This window comes from Colossoma macropomum, unplaced genomic scaffold (genome assembly GCF_904425465.1).
Source record: "Colossoma macropomum unplaced genomic scaffold, Colossoma_macropomum, whole genome shotgun sequence".
Classification (NCBI taxonomy): Eukaryota; Metazoa; Chordata; class Actinopteri; order Characiformes; family Serrasalmidae; genus Colossoma; species Colossoma macropomum.
The window spans coordinates 28138012-28154333 of NW_023494784.1; the positions used below are offsets into that span (position 1 = coordinate 28138012).

The 16322-nt window shown below is 37.9% G+C and overlaps 2 protein-coding genes across 4 annotated transcripts in view; both read left to right on the forward strand.

Annotated features, from left to right (window-relative positions):
• The first annotated feature begins 1718 nt into the window (after positions 1-1718).
• Positions 1719-7709, forward strand: rbm45 (RNA binding motif protein 45). Of its 2 annotated transcripts, XM_036567018.1 has the most exons (11): positions 1721-1773; positions 1895-2244; positions 2436-2558; positions 2962-3088; positions 3183-3302; positions 3818-3994; positions 4242-4371; positions 4517-4613; positions 4769-4932; positions 5364-5596; positions 7382-7709. In XM_036567018.1, the coding sequence occupies exons 2-10, from the start codon at positions 1975-1977 to the stop codon at positions 5554-5556; spliced, it is 1401 nt and encodes a 466-aa protein (XP_036422911.1). In that variant the 5' UTR covers positions 1721-1773; positions 1895-1974; the 3' UTR covers positions 5557-5596; positions 7382-7709. The 2 variants fall into 2 exon arrangements, with proteins under 2 accessions (XP_036422903.1, XP_036422911.1); XM_036567010.1 differs by having other exon boundaries at positions 1719-2244.
• Positions 7710-9655: 1946 nt separating this feature from the next.
• Positions 9656-16322, forward strand: part of osbpl6 (oxysterol binding protein-like 6) — a 60921-nt gene continuing 54254 nt past the window's right edge. For both annotated transcript variants that reach the window (XM_036567031.1, XM_036567040.1), the window contains exon 1: positions 9656-9906. The gene's annotated coding sequence lies outside the window, so the exon portion shown is untranslated. The remainder of the gene's footprint in view (positions 9907-16322) is intronic.

Below are 16322 nucleotides of genomic sequence, written 5' to 3' on the forward strand. Positions count from 1 at the left end.
AGAAGTATAGTAAAGGCTGCATATTTCTTCAGAAATTATAAGGAGGTTCTGCACAAGAAAAGCTCTGCATATGTGTAGGTGTATGGCTTTGAATGTTACTAAAATGACCTGACAGGACATGATTCTCAGCTGACTGACATAAGAAATGCAGAATGTGCAGGTAGTTGACTACCAGTAGGTTGACTTGTGACTGTTTTAAAACAGTGTGTTTATATATATTTTTATAGGCTTTTGTTATTTTTTTATGTTTAAAGAAACAGTTTGTAGGCCATTATACAATAGCTGATGTCAAGATAACCTGTCAGTGTGACAATATGCAGCAAGTAACAGTGTGACAATTTGAGACAATTTAAGTCGCTTTGCTCCAGGCCAGGCTACTACACATTAATTATTTTATATATTCACTCTAGTGCCATAACACAATCGCCCCAATATAGGTGTTTAAAATCCATTTTTGTATTAAATCACCTAAACCTCATTAAGCCTTCATTCAATTCCACATTCCCGTTATCTCCTCCCATATCATTCCATCTCATTATGATCACGTGTGTCTTGTTTTTAGTCTTTGTCTTCATGACATCTCTCTTGTGATTCTGAGTTTTCTTGTTTTCTGTTAATCCCTGGCTCTTGTGTTATTTTTATTTATTTTATTTTTCTAGTTCCCTGTCTCTTTCTGATTGTTTTATTTACTTATTTTTTATTTATTTTTATCCATCTCTCTAACTGTTTTTTGACCCCTGCAAAAGCCAATGGACCTATATGCCTGGATCTGTAGGTGCCTAGATCTCTCCCAATAAAAAGACGGTGCAAATACATCTGTAAAGCTCCCCTGTAATGAAAGATTAATTGTTGTAAATATAATCCAGTTCTTTGGCTATGACCTCACTTTACTGACTATCTGAAGGCAAAATCTGTAAAATTATTTTGTATAAAGTACTACAATTGCAATTGGGATTTTTTCACATTTATGCTATTTAGAAAATTAAACTTAATGTGAATTTCCCTTCAAAGGAAGATGTAAGTCATATAGTTACATATTACAGTTAATAACAGATGCAACATAGACAATGCATTCTTCATGCAACCAGAGAGAGAGAGAGAGAGAGAGAGAGAGAGAGAGAGAGACTAGGTCCATAGAAGTCCTTTCCAGACCTCGCCATTGGTGCTCACTAAAGACAACTTTCTCTCTCTCTTTCTGATGGAGCCATTAAAATTCTTTCAGTTTTATTCTTGATTGTTACTGTCAGTGATGGAGTTTGCCAGCTACTTATTAATTAAAACTGATTTCATGCTGAAAGCTTCCCCACCATAAAACACAACAACCAGCAGTTGACTGTGGGGAAATCAAGCCTGGAGATTGAAGATACTGATAATAACAGTAATTAGTGGAGTACTCGTGCTCTCTTACCTCTCATAAACATATTTTGAAAATAAATTTTTGCAATAAAAAAATGATTTTTATAGCTAGATCCTTAAAAACACAAAGGTAAAACTTTAAAAAACTTTTAAAAACTTTAGAAATTAACAAAGTAAGCAAGACTTTTATTTAAGATCGTTGTGATGAACAAAAACATCGATGTGATGAACAATATATAATTTGACTTCGTTTAATTTATTATGATTGTAGGAAATGTTTATTTTCCACTTTAATGTTTTCTCTCTCGTAACCGACCTTTTCGAGAAGAACTTTTATTTTGAAGTACGAGACTGGTGTAACTGCCTCTGATAAGGAGCTATACACAGTGAGCGTTTTCGCTTCAGCAGCGCTTCAGCGTTAGTATTTTCAGTGTTTTCGAATTACCTAGCTAGCTAGTTTACGAGAAGCCAGTTAATTTTTATTATACAGACCTAAGGTTTTTTTGTTTTTTTCAGCTCTATGGTTTTCATTTTGCAGAGTTAGAGGAACGAACAAACCGCAGTCAGTCGGCTAAATACAGTGCTAGCTATCAAGGCTAGCCCTAAAGCCGTTTAAATATGGAGGACTACAACAGGCCGTCGTCGTATCTGGATGAACCCCCAAATAGTCGGCTGTTCCTCGTTACCAGTAAATCCATCACTGAAGACATAATCAGGGAGCATTTTTCTCCTTTTGGCGAAATCCAAGATATATGGGTTGTGAAAGACAAACAGACAAAAGAGTCGAAAGGAGTGTCTTTTGTGAAATTTGCCAAGTCCTCTCAGGCGTGCACTGCCATGGAAGAAATGCACGGCAGATGCCTCGCTGAAGGAACCAAACCCATTAAGGTATGTAAGTTTCACAGCATATGTATGCCCTTAAACGACACTGGGGTCCACTGACTATACAGAGAGGCTACACTGTGGCTGTGCGAAGTTGGATTTAGAGAGATTTGATAAATCATCTACAATTTACCATTAAAATAGCCAATGCCTGGGTTGGTTGACTCACTGTTTCTCTTGTCTCTTTGCATGAACAGGTGTTCATTGCTCAGTCCAGGTCTTCTGGGAGCCATAGAGATGTGGAGGACGAAGAGCTAACAAGAATCTTTGTGATGATTCCAAAAACCTTCACTGAGGAGGATCTGAAGGAGACTTTCAAGGTATCGTTCAGACAATTGATTTTACATGAAACAATTATCAGGTTTGATGACATTTACAAATTACTTGATGCCTCTCAAATGGTTTATGTAACATTTGTGTAGGCGTTACACGTAGCTTTCTCTGTTTTCCTATCAAGATTTATCTCAATTGTGATAGTTTTAATGATACTTCGACATAATGTATATGTAAATATCTAGAAAAGTCCTTATAATATATTTTGCAGTTTTCTAGTCACAGTAGCAGAGGTTTCATATGGGCACACATGGCTAACAGAAATCTTTGAAAATGTGTAAAGCTACACTGATGAAGATACATGAAGTTATTAGTCAACAGAAATTATTGTAGATAGTAGCACACTTTTTGTTCTCTCACTGTCTTACTCCTGGTTCTTTCCCCCAATAGACCTATGGAGATATAGAGTATGCTATTATCATAAAAAATAAAACTACAGGGGAGAGTAAAGGCTTGGGCTACGTCAGGTATCACAAACCCTCCCAGGCTGCTACTGCAATAGAAAACTGTGACAAAAGTAAGTGTTCCACTTCACTGTACATAACAAACTGTAATGGTAGTGTCATGACATGTATAGAACATTTGCATGTAATCTTTTTCTTCCTGCTTAGCATTCAGAGCCATACTTGCTGAACCAAGGACAAAAAATGCACCAGCAGAGAATGAGTGTTTCGGCAACTCAAGATCAGATCATGCAGCGAGTGAGCCATGCTTAAGTGGCTATCCTTTTGGTATGTATTCAACTCTGGAGTTAACTTTCATGGTTATCTGTAGGGTTGGGAAGTATAACATCAATGTGTTATCTCTAGCCAAAGAGCTAGAGCACACTCATTTGCTTGGATTGTTGAGCATTTCCTTGATTTAGACTGTGTGGGCTTATGGTAATAAGTGCAGAGCAATTGACCATTGATTTCTGCAACTATCATTTACACATCTCATTATAATTTTTATCTGAACCGTGCCCCATAAAGTGTGCAGAGTAAAATTCAGTGATAAAAAGAGAAGCTTGTCAGTTTGAGATGGTTGTCAAAGGCTTTCTTACCTGATCATCAAAACTTACTATAAAAAATGCAAGTAATAAACCTAAGACAGCTATATATGTAATATATATATATATATCTTAGATGTGGTACTTACATACTTACATAAGGCTGCCACATTTACAAACCTTGTTTTATTGAAATGGTGCATCACCAAAACCAGATAGCATGAAGTCAGTGCTAAATGAGTTTATGTTATCTTACAGGTGCAGAGTCGAGTAGCTACACTGCTGGAGATGTGTGGAACTCTGACTTGATCACAAGGTGCCTGATGGTGTCGTCACGAGCAGCCATTACACAAGAACAGGTGTTTGGCCTGTTTGATTTGATTCCTGGGATGGACTACTGTGAAATGCAAAGAGACCAGTATGGTTTCAGCAAAGGTAGCACAGCTTGCAGCAATCTCACTCACATGACTTAACTTAGGATAGGCAGATGTGCAGTTGATATTGCATTGAAATAATAGTATCCTGCATATCTGTTCATAATTATATTGAGTATGTTTTCATTAGAAATTTGCTTCAATTTGAAATTGCATATCCTTATATAATTAATAGTTTGTTCTTGTAAATGCTATTGTTTTATATTTTTTTTCTGTGGGCACAGCAGCCTAACAATCTTTATCCACAGGACAAGCTATGATTCGGTACAATAATCTAGGATCAGCAGTGTATGCTAAAGAGAAGCTGAATGGTTTTGAATATCCACCTGGAAACAGACTGTCTGTTACGTACATTGATGATGGAGAGGACAGGACCAGGTTAGACAAATTTTATAGAGTCCAGTACTACACTGTGTCCAAAAGTTTGTAGACACCTGATCTTTTATTCAGGCTTGAATTTTTCACACCTCTGATTTAAGATTATGTTCAGGTTCAGACCATTTTATATTGACCTTTTCTACAGCCCAGTAGGAAAGATGGCCATGCAGTTGGTGGCAGCTCAGATGATGTCTATGGTGTGGAATGGCCCCTCTGGACCTCAGCTAATGAAGACCACTGCAGTAAGCACTACTTAAAAAAAAAAAAATAAAAGCCTCAGAAGCCTCAGTCAGGAATGGTTCCTGATTGAGGTTTCAAGGGACCTAAATGGTGTATTATTGATGGCTACCTCCAGTTTTAAGGCCCTCCATTTAGCTGAATGAAATTTGTCCTGTAGGGCTATGCAGCACCATCAGTGCCCCAGAAGCCTCGTGTGCAGACGGAGGTTGTCCTCCCCTCTCATAAGAAACTGGCTCCTCCTGACAGTGTGGTGAAAGAAAGGCTGTTTGTTATCTTCAACCCCGCACCACTGCCAGTGGACATCCTGGAAGATGTGTTCTGGTGTGTCTCGTTTTGTCTGTTTGCATCATCATTTTATCATAGTCAACCCTGACATTGCAAAACTTAAAGCCACTTTGATTTCTCATTTGTTAGATCAAGGACAGACAGCATTTAACATACCAGCTCTTACTGTTACAAAGGAAACATTTCTCGATATTTCAAATCTTTTTTCATTTGTCTAATTTAGCCTCTTTCTTAAACCCTGCATGACAACGGTGCTAGAGGAAATGCTTCTGAGGCATGTAAAGGCTGCTGCATTGAATGTACCTTTTCCTGGTCCTGATTCCAGGCTGTAGGGTGTACCTTTGCTTTATCAATGGTATATTTACCACTGCTTGGGCAACAGATCAGTTAGAACCAACAAATTGTTTCAGCCTATTGTATCATTATTATTATTATTTTATTATTATTGTTATTATTTTTTGCTGCAGTCGTTTTGGCTCTCTGTTGGAGGTGTACCTGGTCCCAGGTCGAAACGTTGGCTATGTTAAGTATGCAGACCGAAAGCATGCAAGCGATGCCATGGCAGCACTGCATGGGAAAGTGGTGAATGGTGTGAAAATGAAGGTCATGCTCGCTGACCCGCCTAAAGAGGAATCTCACAAACGGCAGAGAACCTACTGACCCTCTCAGCCTCCATGTTGGCAAATAGCCATAGTCAAAGGTAGGTCATAATTCATGGTAAGACTCTTATGGGGAATCTTTTATGATCCATGTATCATAACAATCAACTAAGAAACTTGTTCATGACAAATATTATCAATATCACAATGAGACAAGACACAGACTGCATACTACTAAATAATGAACAAAGTGTAAAAAGAAAAATGTCTTTCAGCCAAGTTCAAAAGGAAAAAACATAGAAATATACTATAACACTCTTTAAAAACCACTGATCATCTGGAAACTGTCTGGATGTGGCCTAGTATTTGAATGAGCATGCTTCGTTGGCATCCATCTGTCCAGTGCTCTTAGCCTGCTACAGCACTCCAGCTGAAATAAACAAAACAGCATAAGCAGCGAGAAATGAGTGAAACAAGCATTATGTAAGGTCACATTTTAGACCATGTCTTGTGTCCATGGCTTACCAAAAGCATTGTCCAGCTTTTATGTGACAATACCTTAAAGAAGATAAGGTTCTTATTCATTGCTGGATGAGCATCCAGGGCATGCACACAAACAGTGTTAGCATGACCCTGTGGACAATGAATGAACAGTAGACATGCAGACAGACAGATGAGGTAGCTTGCTAGCTTAGTTATGCTGGTTGGGTTAGCTTTTGCTCTCAAGTTTTTGTTTTTAAATTGCTCAGAATGTAGGAGAGTGTGAACATGGGGAAGGCATAGTTTTGTTAAATCTATGTGAGCAGGACAAGCCACATCAGCCTTTTGATTGGTGAAGAACAATGCACTCAAGGTTAGGGCTGCCCAGTTAACAACCAAAGGGGAGAACTTTGGCAAAATTCAGTGGCCATTTATTTTAACTCTGCACTATTATTTATAGAACACGATTTGTATACTGTGATGGGGGAAGGGCTAGCTAGCCGATGGAATCAGAAATTGACTCTTAAAAATCGAGAAAACTTGAGTTACAAAAAAAAATAAAAAAAAAATAGATTTTTCCTTTCTTGGTGGTTCTTTAAGACTCACAACAACACCTCTAGAGGAAATGTATTGTTTTTTGTTGTTGGCAGTATTTATTAACATAATTTTCTTCATCTCATGGACTTAATCAAGCGATTTGTCTTTAAAACCTGTCTTGTAACAGGTATCATTCTCTTTCAGTGATGTTATAACACTGATTTGTCTCTTCCATAGTTACACTTGTATGCAAAAGTTTGGGCTCCTTTGGTCAAATGACATGTTTTGTTGATTTATTTAAGTGAAAATAAGTTAACACATCCTCTGTAGAAGATATTGGAAAGAAAACAAAACAAAAAATGTGGCCTGTGCAAAAGTGTGCTCTCTGTAGAGGATGTGTACTTATTTTCTTATCACTTAAGAAATCATCAAAATGTCATTTGTGCAATATGTTAAATTCAGCAAATAAATAGTTCACTAAGGGCTGCAAAAAAATTCCACATTTAAGTTACCTGTAGAGGATATGTTAACTTATTTACACATAGAAGATCAACAAAACTTGTGATTTGATATTTTGGGTCCTTTTCGCCAATTGCCAGTTCTGTTTATCACTACTAATTCGAGAGCCTGAGTCTGCAATCAGAGAAGAAAAAAAAATAAAACAATAACAGTACATGTTGATCATGAACTACAATCATGAGAACATTCACTAGCTTTTCAAAGCTAAATGTTGTTACTGCATAGTGGAACAAGCTGAACAAACTGAAAGTAATAACAAACATTAGCACATACACACACATACGCACAGAAGGCAGGCCCTACAGGAACGTGTTCTTGTATAACTGGTTATGATGTCTTTGTTCCTACAGAGTTTTAAGTGACATGACCCATGACCTCGACATGACTGGACGGATTTTTACGATGACGCGACCTCATAGTTACGGACAGTGACTATCATACCATAATTTGTGATGCTTTTGCTACGGGGACAAGTGCCATGTCTCCTTAAAAGCAGTATTTCTTTTTCCATATGTATGTATTGTGTTCCTTTGTGCGTTGTTAACTCTAAGGACTCTGAAGACGGAGCTTAACTTGACAGGCCCCACATGGAGAACACCGATATTACATTGTTGAACCCATATTCATGTCTCTTGTAGATGGTCTTACTCTTAATAAAGAAGTTAAAAAGAACTCAAATTTCTCTGTGATTATTTTAAGTTTGTTTGCATGAATAATTACTCCAACAGCAGTGTTTCTCTGCATATTATAGTATTGTGATTAATAAGGAAGCAAAGTGAGACTTTGTATGTATCTATCTATTATGTTCATATTCTTTTTGCTGGATTTATTAAGGATTGACAGTTACCTAGCAATAGTCTAGGAGAGATTATTAATTTCTAAGATAACAAAACTGTAGCAACTATTAAGTTTTAGTTTAATTGATTGACTTAACTAACTTTTTAAAATTACAACCCAATAATTTGAATATCTTGAAATGTAATTACTGGCTGCCCATCTAACCTGAAAACTAAACCAGTCTATGCAATTCTAGCTGTACTTGCAGGATAGATTATAAAGCATATTCTGTAAATCTTGTTGCCCTCCACCAGGTGGCAGATGGTTTACAGTCAGTGTAATTGAAACTGTCATTTAATGATGTTTGATGGATGCTGTGTTTGTGCAGCCATAATGAGGAAGAGCTTGTGTCTGACATCAGAGCCCTGATGAGCTTTCATTCCTCTAATGGAATCTATTCATTTATTCACCATCATGCAGATGTTTTTAAAAATGTCTTCAGGTTATTTGCATCAAGATTTCCATGCTTAATGTAAATATGGAATGGTGTTCTTGGTGGAACTGTAGAACATTTTTCATAGAGCATGCAGACTCATGACTTATGAGTCATTCAACACGATCTAATTTTTGTCATGTCAAGAAATCAGTTTTTCTTCCTCCATAGTTTGAATTAGATTTTGCTCTTACCGAAAAACAGAATTTCCCACCCCTTTTTTTGTTTGTGTCAAATAACACTGAAGTTGTCATGGAGTAGAAAAACTGGATGCCATGTTTCCTGTTACCAAAATTAGACTTTGTAATGTCAGGAAATTATATATATATATATATATATAATATAATTTCCTGACATTACAAAGTCTAATATATATATTTAAAAAAACTTAACAAAATTTGGCATTTGGCTCTTATTAAATGATGTTGCTTACTCTTCAACGTGTCACAGTGTGACAGTTCATTATTTTAATGGCTAATTATTATGTATGTTTGTGGGGAAAAACTCAGAAGGGTAATTGTGTTTAATTTTTTATATTAATTTATGTAGGTGTCATTGTCAAACAAATGTTTGACAATGACAAATGTTTTATGTTAATACATTTATTTATACTACATTTATTTATTACTTCAGTGACTAAAAATGTCTGTATTACTAAGAAATTCAATATTATATATATTCAATACCAGGCATCTGAGAAAATAACATTTAAATAATAAATGCAAATAACATCAATACAGGTGTTACTTGTGGTAGTGTACTAATGTTAGTAACTTTAGTACAAGTATTGATTTTTTTTATATCTCAGTTTTCGTATAACCATTCACAGTATTCACAGTAAGCCCAGTATTATTTGTATAGCTGTGTTCATCTAACTAGTTCAAAATGTATGAACATCAAATGAAAAAAGACCTTTTTAACCTTTCAACAACGTATTTAGGCTTGAGAACGATTTAGTATACACTGCACTTGTTTAATGGAAAGAAGTTTTGCACTTACAACGGTACTGAAGTGTTATAACACTAAAGAAAAGCGGAATTAGACGCAATTCTCGTACAGTGAAACTGGATATGATTGATTATCCCGTCAGTAATTTGTCTAAGAGGCTATTATTTCCCCTTGTTCAATCAGCCAGATATAATGTGTTTATCGAATTAACCACAAGCGACAATGTGTGACCCTCTGACAGGGCAGTCACTATAGCAGCACGCCTTTGAAGTGTGTGAAATGAATTGATGAGCCTGAATTGGATGAGCTCGATTAGTGGGCCCGGCTCCGTGTTTTTCACGCTCGGATCTGGAGTGATGATCCACTCCAGGCCTTCACTCGGCCCTGAAGTCATCCTTACCGCAGGGAGGAGCGTCGAACAGCAGCTCTCGGTAGCTGCGTTCAAATTCAGCCATACACAGCGCTCTGCTCACTTTATCCAGCTCATTTGAAAGAAAAAACTCAGCGTCGCCGGTTTAACGATGCGGCTCAACGGGAATAACCGGGGAAACGCTGATATCTGCTGACAGAGAAAAGAAAGCGATCGCCTCTAATTACAGCATCCGGAACTGGCAGCATCGCTTTTATGCGCCAAGAAGATGGTGAATAGAGCTAACGGTTAGTAGGTAGCTCTTCTGCTCTCGTGTGATGCTTGACTTGCTTCACCACGTTTGCTTTCGTTTTTGTCTATGGCCTGTTTTTAAATACACATTTATTTATCCTGTGCTTTTACCTTTGACTGTGCTCAGCATCCAGTGTCTTCTGGCTACTGATAAGCTGATTAGAATAAATGAACGGCAGATGGACATTTTATTGCATCCGGAGCAATGGCACATTGTTCTTTTAGCTTTATCAGTAGTTAACAACCCATACTGCTGATGTGTATTGCAGTGGTGGTTAACTTACAGTCTAATCAGGAATGTTGCAGTTCACTGGGCCCGTTAACATTGAACTGGGCAGTAATAGGTGACCTGTGTTTCTTCCTGCTACCCATCTGTATCTTCTCTAGTTCCTCTGTAACGTCAGTTGTCTTTCGTGGATGTGATCGTGTTGTGGGGTGCATGAAGTACATATCTACCTTTTATTCATTGTGGTCAGAATGTGAGTAATGACATGCTCCCCATCATGATAACCCTACTGTATGTACATGCCCGAGTAGGGTGTACCATCACAGAGGTGGACATTTCCTCTGGCCAGCCAGTAGCATTTTTTGGCCTCTTAAAACCAAGGTCAAACAGTGACATTGCAGTGGGCTTAATATAGACTCCACGCTTTCCTAATGCAGCACTTGAGATGGTACAGGATTGAGAGACACCTAAGTGTTTAGTGGTTCACTGCCTCTCCAAGCATTGGTCACAGATCTTAAGGCAGCGGGTAGCAAAGCAAATAAAGAGGAACTGTGTGTAATGTGGTTTTCAGTGTGGCAGTTTGTTTTTGGCCCATTAAAGGACAGCAAAGCTAATTGCTACTGTTTTATTTCCCCCACTAACATTTAGAAGAGTGAAAGACTTAGAGGGCTTAGGATGAGATTGCACAAAGTAGCTGTTGTCCTTAGATGACTGAGAGTTTTCTCCGAATGTAGCCATACCTACTAACAACTACATCTGTCCCAGGTTTACATACAGCGCAGCTTATGACACTTTGATGCTGTTTCCCATTCAGAAGTGTTTTAGGGTCATTTTTTGTAATAGCAGACTGAATAATATTATTTTTTAAAATGGAAATGTATTAGAAACGGTCTGTGCCTAATTTAAATGAGGGCTGTTTGCAATTGAAAGTCCTAATGTAGTCAATGCAAATTATTTCTTATTAACACCATGCTCTCCCTCAGATTAGAACAGTTGCAGGGATGATATGTTGGTGTGAAGTTACAGTTTCTATAAAGACTGTGCTCACTCTACTGTAAAGTAAGCCAGGCCATAGGACACAGGACAGTGTCGCTGTCGCTATGGACACAGGCTGTCTGACCAATCACATTGCACGTGTATTGAATCGCCAGCACCTGTAATGGTTTACATACAACAATAAACTCTCGGTGTTTCTGTTTGTCACTGTATTTAGCTCTGTTTGTAGCAAACAGAGGGTTTTTGGAACTGTTTGAATCTAGTAGGATAGGTTTGTTTATATTGAAACACTTCCTCTTATTCTGTTTAGCTTTTTGAACACTGGTCATGTTGCCAAAATCTTGTAGAAGGCAGCAGGCCGCAGTAGTTCAGTATCATACTGAAATCCCCAACTCATTTGGCTGTGTGTATAAGCTGCTTAATGCTCTCAGTCACCGGCTGTGTGCTTATTCTAAGTGAGCCACTCAGGGCCCTCCCTCCTCCACTGCCGGGGGATGTTAACGTATGTTTTAATCCAGAGATTTCCGTAGTAAAGGACACACACGCGCACACACGATATTACAGCTGAATATGAGGTGGGATTGTTGCTATGCATGACTCATCGCCATTAGCAAGGTCCTGAAGCACAAGCTTTAGCTTAATGTTCATTTATCAGCAGCTTGTTCCTACAGATTTGATACCAGTGTGACCATCAGTCCTAAATAGATTAGTGCTTTATTTTATATAACAAGTGATTTTTATTAGTTTTATTAATTGTTTGCTTGGTTAATTACTGACTCTAAAAAGCATTTATTAACAGATTGTCCAATTTGCTGCTACCCGTTTTTATTGGTTTTGAAAAGTAGTAATGGAAAATTGACCTCTCAGTGTGTTTTACAAAAGTATTGAAGTGTTCCAAAAACTATTATTGTTTCATTAATATTATTGCAGTTTAACTATATCTCATTACTATCACTGTTAAAGGAGCGTGGAGTACCTTTTACATCTTTCGTCCTGCTGGTCATATGACTTCCTGTTGATCAGGGGATCATGGTTTCAGAATAGTTGGCTTATAGTTTTGACAAATGTTTTCTCAGCTCCTGGACCACAGTGACATTTCACTTCTCCTTATAATATAGCCTAAAAGATTCCACATGTGCTGCCATTAAGTAGCTCAATATTAATTTCTTGTGTATTTTATCAAAGTGACATTTTTCCTTGCATATTGTTTTTTTGTGCTTGTTATTTTACAAAGATGTCAGTAGGTTAAGATTCCTAATCTAGTGATTTGTCACCTAGCCATGTTTTAATTGCATTCCTGCACCCACACCTGGTCTAGGAATCAAGTTCTGTAGAGCACTAATTACCTGTTCAAGTACATTAGAATGGTGGATTAAAAAAGTAGGACTGTCAAGAGTTCTTTGAAGACTGTCATTAGGGAAACAGACATATAGACATAGGGAAGCTGTCATTATCAGAAATGTGAATGTTTTAATGGGAATGCATTAACCTGAATACATATATTAAAGTCAGTGATGTGGACTACGCATCTGCAGGTGAAACAGACATATAGACATTGATGTCTGTGTATTGTGCTTTTTCAGAAGTTCTGTGAAGCTTATTTGCAGGACTGTGTTTCTGCGTTGCTCATTTTAATGAGCCTAGACAAATCAGGCTCTAAAGGACAGGCTAACAGACAGGCCTAATTAGAGGGTTTTGCTTGTGCGCATGACTATGCATGATCATCATTCACATCAGTGATGGTCTCTCAGAACATCACTACACTAAACGTGAATGTCTGTTCATCATGCAGCTTATGGTTGATTGTTGCAGAAAGTGCATTTTCTGTGTGATGCGTTTACAGCTTAGGGCAGTGCAGGTGTGAGCAGTGACCTGACATGAGAAGGAAACTGAGGTGGACAGAATAGGCTTTTCCTGTCACTCCAGAGGCTTTGTCATTGGCAGTAAAATTCTGCTGAGTCATGGAAAAGGTTTATTGCTTCTTAACACTGCTGAAAGGAAAAGCCCGAAGCCGTTGAATGTGCACAAATTACGCATCAATGAAGTGAAGATAATGTTGACTTTTGGTGAACTGTTTGGGCTACACTACCAAGAAAGGTTAAGTTGTTCTGACATGTATATGAAGACAAGAAGAGTTTCTAAATTTCTTTTTTTTGTCTTGAATTTTATAGAGATTTTGACACAAAATACAACAGTACAACTTTGGGCAATTAAACTCATAAGACCATTTATCAGATCATTTACCACACGCACAAAGGCACACAAAGGTAAATTGCTGTGGTTATTTTGAAGGTTAGGAGTTATGACCTTATGTGTGAAGGAGAGCAGATCTATCTCAAGGTCCCCAAAGTTAAACATGTTGGCAGTAATCTGGTCTGGAGGCCTGTTTTGCTGTTGCTTCACTGATTTTAACCTAAGCTTTACATTTGGTCCAAGTAGAACTTGGGTCTGACTTTGAATATGAAGTCAAAAACACATGCAATACATGTTTGAGCTACCTATGTGCAGGTTTTTGAACATGTATAGAATGTATGTTTTTGAACCAATGGAGCCACATTAAAAATACTATCAAAATCTATAAATACATCATAAATACATAAACACAGTATAAATACTTTTTTCATTTTTTCTAATTTTCACATAATGTGCTGCACTAAATCCAGTGAAACATGACTAAATATGCTGTCTTCGTCATGAAACATACAGTTGATAAGTACTGTACTGTGGTTAGAAAAGCAGTTTATTAATTACAAATTAATGTATCATGACAATGGAAAACTCAGTTCTTAAAGCTCTGTTCTTATATGTGTTCTTGAAGTCCTGCGTAACAGTCTTTGCACTGATTGCACTGATCCACGTTTCTAGTAGTCTATGCTCTACTCAGAGAAAATGTAAGAATGAATAATTCTCCAAAATAAGTTATTACATAGTAATAAGAGGACACCCCTAAACATGTAGGCCTGTGTGTGATGATAAAAAAAACACTTTTAAACCACTTTTCCTTGCTCTTTACAACACCACGTAGGCCTAATCTCGCTCTGTCCTGAAAACTAAAATTAGACAAGTGCAAAGTAGCCATTTTCCCATTTAGTAACCATCTTCCCTTGTGCACTGTGGCTGCTGCAGTGTTGTATGTGTACTGTTCTCTGAGGACAGTAGTATTGATTACATTGTTCTCGGCTCAATTACAGTAGCGTGACACATACCATTCAGACAGGGAGTCTGGCAGCTCTAAAGCAGCTATTCTCAAGTCCAGACTTGGAGACCAGGTACACTGACCCTTTCTGATGACTAAATAAGTCTTTATCAAGAGGCATCCATCATGAATCAATTATTTTAGACCAGTGACAACACAATAATGTGCAATACCTTTGTTTATGCTCATCATCTGTGTGATTGTGTAACATCAGACCATGTGAGCCACCGAAGCTGTCAAAGCAGTGCAGTACTGTAGGACACCACTAAAGTGCATGCATTAATTATGTTTCTTTTTAATTGCAATGGACTAAACTGCAGTGTCTGTTAATGTATAATTAGGCTAATTGTGCAGACATACTTGAATGTGAAGCTTTAGCTACCTTCCTGCTCTGTTCAGAGAGGTTTGAAAAATTGCTGATTCAGGCTGACACCCATCTAAACAACAGGATACATCTGTACCGGTCTCCCCCAGAAGAAACATGCTCACTAAGCACTCTTAGTTATGGCAAATACTATGGCCAGCTCAACATACACGCACACACATGCGCATCTATAATTTAAATCATCTGACCCTGTCTCTCCTAGCTCTGAGCCAACACCCAGCAATGTAGTCAGAGGAGATCACACAGAAGCACAAATGGCATCCTCTTGTTTGGGAATAGAGCATGAAGCAATTCACAAGTGTGAGTTTAGTGGGTCCTTTTTAGAGCAGACCCTTTTCAGGTACCACTGAGTGAAGAAACTCAGGTCTTCTTGGTTTGATTGATTTGATTGTACAAGAAGGTTGATAATCTCCTAATTTCCACATATTAATTACTGTTAGTGATGGCTGTGGGAAGATAACATGGCAGGCAGGAGGCCTGCTCTCTGGGCATAATTAGGGATCACTGATTCAATTGATCATCTTAGACCTCATGCAATGATTGTTAGAGAGAAAGGCAGAGACTGGGGAGAATAATGCAATAGGATGAGCACAGATACGCAGACAGAACTGACTGATAGGCACAGAGAGACAGACACTCACACACACACACACACACGCACAAATATAGGCAAATATGGGAAGACAGTGATGACAACGTAGAGAAGGACAGTGCTTCCAGCAACATACAGGGTGTGTTTTATATATAGGGCATATAATGAAATTGCTTTATTACGACATTGTATCATGCAAATCCTTTTTTTTTCCAAGAATGTTCGTAAGAATGTGCTTGTTAAACCTATGTTCAGTCTAGAAGTCTAGAGCAGGGTTTAAGAAGCACTAGAAGTTGCTGGATTGGGCTGTAAACTATACTGCTCTGAGACATGAATTTACTTTAGTGCATAACACTATATCATAATAGCAGCTGCTGAAAGACTGAGTGTTAATGTGGTGCCAAACCTGTCATGCTCAATTCAGAGTACCAAAAACAGTGTTCCCCTTAGTAGCCACACTTAATAAGCACGGACACAAACACAAGAGAAGCACAACAAAGGTGAGAGTTGGAGGTCTGTGCCAAGGAGTAGTCTAATCATTTCAGTCCTGCGGTTACCATTATAAACTGTAAACCTGACAGGTGTTTCTGTATGTGTGAGTGACTTATAGGGGGGCCTGTTAATAGGATATGCGTTAGATGAATTAATAATAATTTAATTCTTTTGAGTAAATACAGCAGACAGAACATAAGGCTGTGCAGGCCCAGTTTGGTTAACAATATATAGCACTGTACATTGTCAGTGATTTCTTAGATTTCAGGGTTCCTAGGCCTGTTACTGTGGTCAAGGCCTTTTTAGTGTGCATTAGATAAAACCTAATCATCCTGGGAAGTTGGCTGCTTATGGCTGCAATGACAGAGCATATTGGAAGACACTTAAAGTCTTTTGCAGAACTGCTCCAAAACAAAAAGCTTTCTCATATTTGAATGGTTATTTTTAAAATACAAAAGCAAACACTGTTTCAACAGTAAATTTTACAAAACTCACCGGTGACACTGTTTGCAAGTGCATGCCTTC

What these genes read in the sequence shown, in the direction of transcription:
- rbm45 (XM_036567010.1), top strand. Translation starts at nt 1,975, where the DNA reads ATGGAGGACTACAACAGGCCGTCGTCGTATCTGGATGAACCCCCAAAT. An exon ending in CCAGTATGGTTTCAGCAAAG is followed by an intron (nt 3,995 to 4,241) that starts GTAGCACAGCTT and finishes CTTTATCCACAG; the next exon opens with GACAAGCTATGATTCGGTAC. An exon ending in AGCTAATGAAGACCACTGCA is followed by an intron (nt 4,614 to 4,768) that starts GTAAGCACTACT and finishes TTTGTCCTGTAG; the next exon opens with GGCTATGCAGCACCATCAGT.